The sequence below is a fragment of the Lathyrus oleraceus genome, chromosome 4, assembly GCF_024323335.1.
Source record: "Lathyrus oleraceus cultivar Zhongwan6 chromosome 4, CAAS_Psat_ZW6_1.0, whole genome shotgun sequence".
Classification (NCBI taxonomy): domain Eukaryota; kingdom Viridiplantae; phylum Streptophyta; class Magnoliopsida; order Fabales; family Fabaceae; genus Lathyrus; species Lathyrus oleraceus.
The window spans coordinates 161822619-161825350 of record NC_066582.1 but is presented as its reverse complement, the minus strand read 5'-3'; the positions used below and the strand labels follow the sequence as shown (position 1 = coordinate 161825350).

The window sequence follows — 2732 nt, the reverse complement described above, 5'->3', positions numbered from 1 at the left end:
TCTCTCTCTCTCTCTCTCTCTCTCTCTCTCTCTCTCTATATATATATATATATATATATATATATATATATATATATATATATATATATATATATATATATATATCTTTTATTTTTGATTTACAAATTGTCGAGTTCATAGATCGTTTGATCAATTTTGTTTGGATCATAATTTTGAACATATTTTGAAATTGGTGTTGTTGTGTAGATCACAAGCCATTTGGTCGTGATTGGATTTTAAGAACAACAATATCACATTAAACTCCAAACTTTATTGATCGCACACTAAGTGTTCGACAAATTGCTTCACTTGATTTTTTGTGTGATTTTTCATTGGAAGTAGACTTTCCGTATTACTTTGCATTCAACTAGTTGTGATTAGTTGTTGTTGATCGATTTGTGAATCATTATCATATCATTTTCACTACTACGCATATTTGAGCTTTTTAATAGCGGGTTCGGTTATACATTTTTTGATCCGTGATATTTTAAACTTGCTTCCGCGCCATAATTTTTTAAATCTATTTTTTTGTCAAAGTTTTTAACTTAGGATCTATTCACCCCCCCCCCCCCCCTCTAGATCTAAGTCTATCTTCTAACAAACTTAACATTTGAAAAACGATTATATAACTTAGACAAACGATTACATAACTTAAAAAAACAATAATGAATAAGAAAGCTTAAACACTACCAGATGATTTTGGACATTTCAACATCTTAATTATATCGTCGACAAATCGTGAAATCTTTGCATCTAACTCGATCAACCCCTTAGTTAGCCTACAACGAAATGATCTCCACATAACCGTTAAATCTTCATTGGTCTTCAACTCAATAAGGTTGTATTTCACCCTTCCATCAATATCAATCCAATCTTCAGGAAACTCGATCTTTCTCTTGTTTTCGTTATCGGTATCAGGCAACAATTCATTCAACTTGAAAGTCAAGGTGGTGAGAGATATGGTGCCATCTGGAAGCCGAAATTCTGCAGGAGGTGCAGCTTCGTTGAAGTACACTTTTGCCTTAATAAAAAATTGAAGAAGAAACATTTTGAGATGTTTTTTTCAACAATATGTGACCCCTATTTATACAACTTTGAATTCATTATGGACCACACGAAATGGTTGGTGCAATCACAGTGGTCCAAAACTGTCGGCAAAATCTCAATTGTTGAAAATCTTTTAAAATTGAACTATCAAAAATTTCACATTGATTGAAATTTCTGATATAACATGGTATATTTCAAAAATTTTGAAAGGGAATTCAAAAATTCTGGTATGATCAAAATTTTTGACGGTATATTTAGAATTTCTGATATGAACTAATACCAAAATTTTTAAAGATATAAGGGATGCTTGCAATTTTATACTCAAATTTAATTCGAATTTTGAAATAAAACACGGTACAAAATAGAGAGTGGTAAATTAAATTTCCGATCTGTGGTGAATTTATAAGAAGGCTTATAGAATTGTTAAAGAAAACTAATAAAAGAAAATCCACCGGTGTCTTATATGTGCTGAATCACATAACTTAACCAATTTTTTTTTTACATTGTACTAAAATTCAACATGATGATTAGAAAAGTAAAATTGATCTTTAAGGTTACAAAGTATATGATACTTTAGGAAAGTTCCAATGTCTTCGTTGAGGTAAACTATTTCAAAATTTTATTAGATTGACAACCAATATTATACAAAACAATTAGCAAAATACATTATTATTTTCAATTGAACTAAAATATAGTACTTTCATACCAATTAGTTATTTATCATTTTCTCAAGTTCTAAATTGATTATTTTATATATCTAATGATCTCCCATTCATTAGAGTGCACAAGAAATATGATTGGTTCATACAGAACCATTTTATAATCTTTGCTATATAAGTTTCATGATTCGTGAATATTATTCTTCAAATGTTCAATTTAATAAATTTGTATTTGTACTAAGTATTTAATGTCAAACTATTTTCTTTAACTAATCAAATTTCATAATAAATTTCTTCATGAATATATTTTAAAAATGGACAAATGATGTCATCCTCATATTCTTTACTAGTGTTATACATTGTTATTATACAAATATGAAAAGTTAGTTAGGATAGTGGTAGTTATAGGAGAAAAGTTAATTAAAAATATTAATTAACTTTAGCTCCAAATAATTAGCTATAGTCTCACAATCCAAATTTTACCCCTAGATTTCATAATCATTTGCATCCTAGATATCATTCATGCCTAGCTAACCTCAAGATCAAAATATGTCTGGTTTTGTTTCATCTGTGAATTAGGATTTTCCTCAAAGAGCTCAAAGGATTGATCAGTCAAAGTTTTGGATTGATCATCAAAAATCAAGTTCTCATACACTCAAGAGATCTCTCTCCATCAATAAATAAGTGTATTGTGGCATAATCACAAGTGCATCAAGCTTCACTTTCATCTGACTCACCAATTAGGATTTCTCAACAACATTCAATTTCATCTGAGAATTTTAATCAAGACACAATATCAAGCCTTGAGACATGACTCAACACACTCAAGTACATCCTTAGAGCCCATCTAGGATGTTCAATTGGCTCAAGAGTTTGAATTCATTGAAGATCAAGAAATTCAAATTCATCTGATACACAATCAATGCACTACAAAGTCAAACCTTTGACTTTTGAGATTCATGATCAAATATGAACTTCTCAAGTTAAATTTCATGAATATATGTTTAATTAATGAATTTGATCAAG

General features: G+C 29.2%; 1 protein-coding gene across 1 annotated transcript; it reads right to left on the bottom strand.

The window, feature by feature from the left end:
- Nucleotides 1-679: 679 nt before the first annotated feature.
- Nucleotides 680-1048, bottom strand: LOC127136509 (uncharacterized). The gene has a single exon (XM_051063056.1). The coding sequence runs from the start codon at nucleotides 1046-1048 to the stop codon at nucleotides 680-682; it is 369 nt and encodes a 122-aa protein (XP_050919013.1).
- Between the last annotated feature and the right edge of the window lie 1684 nt (nucleotides 1049-2732).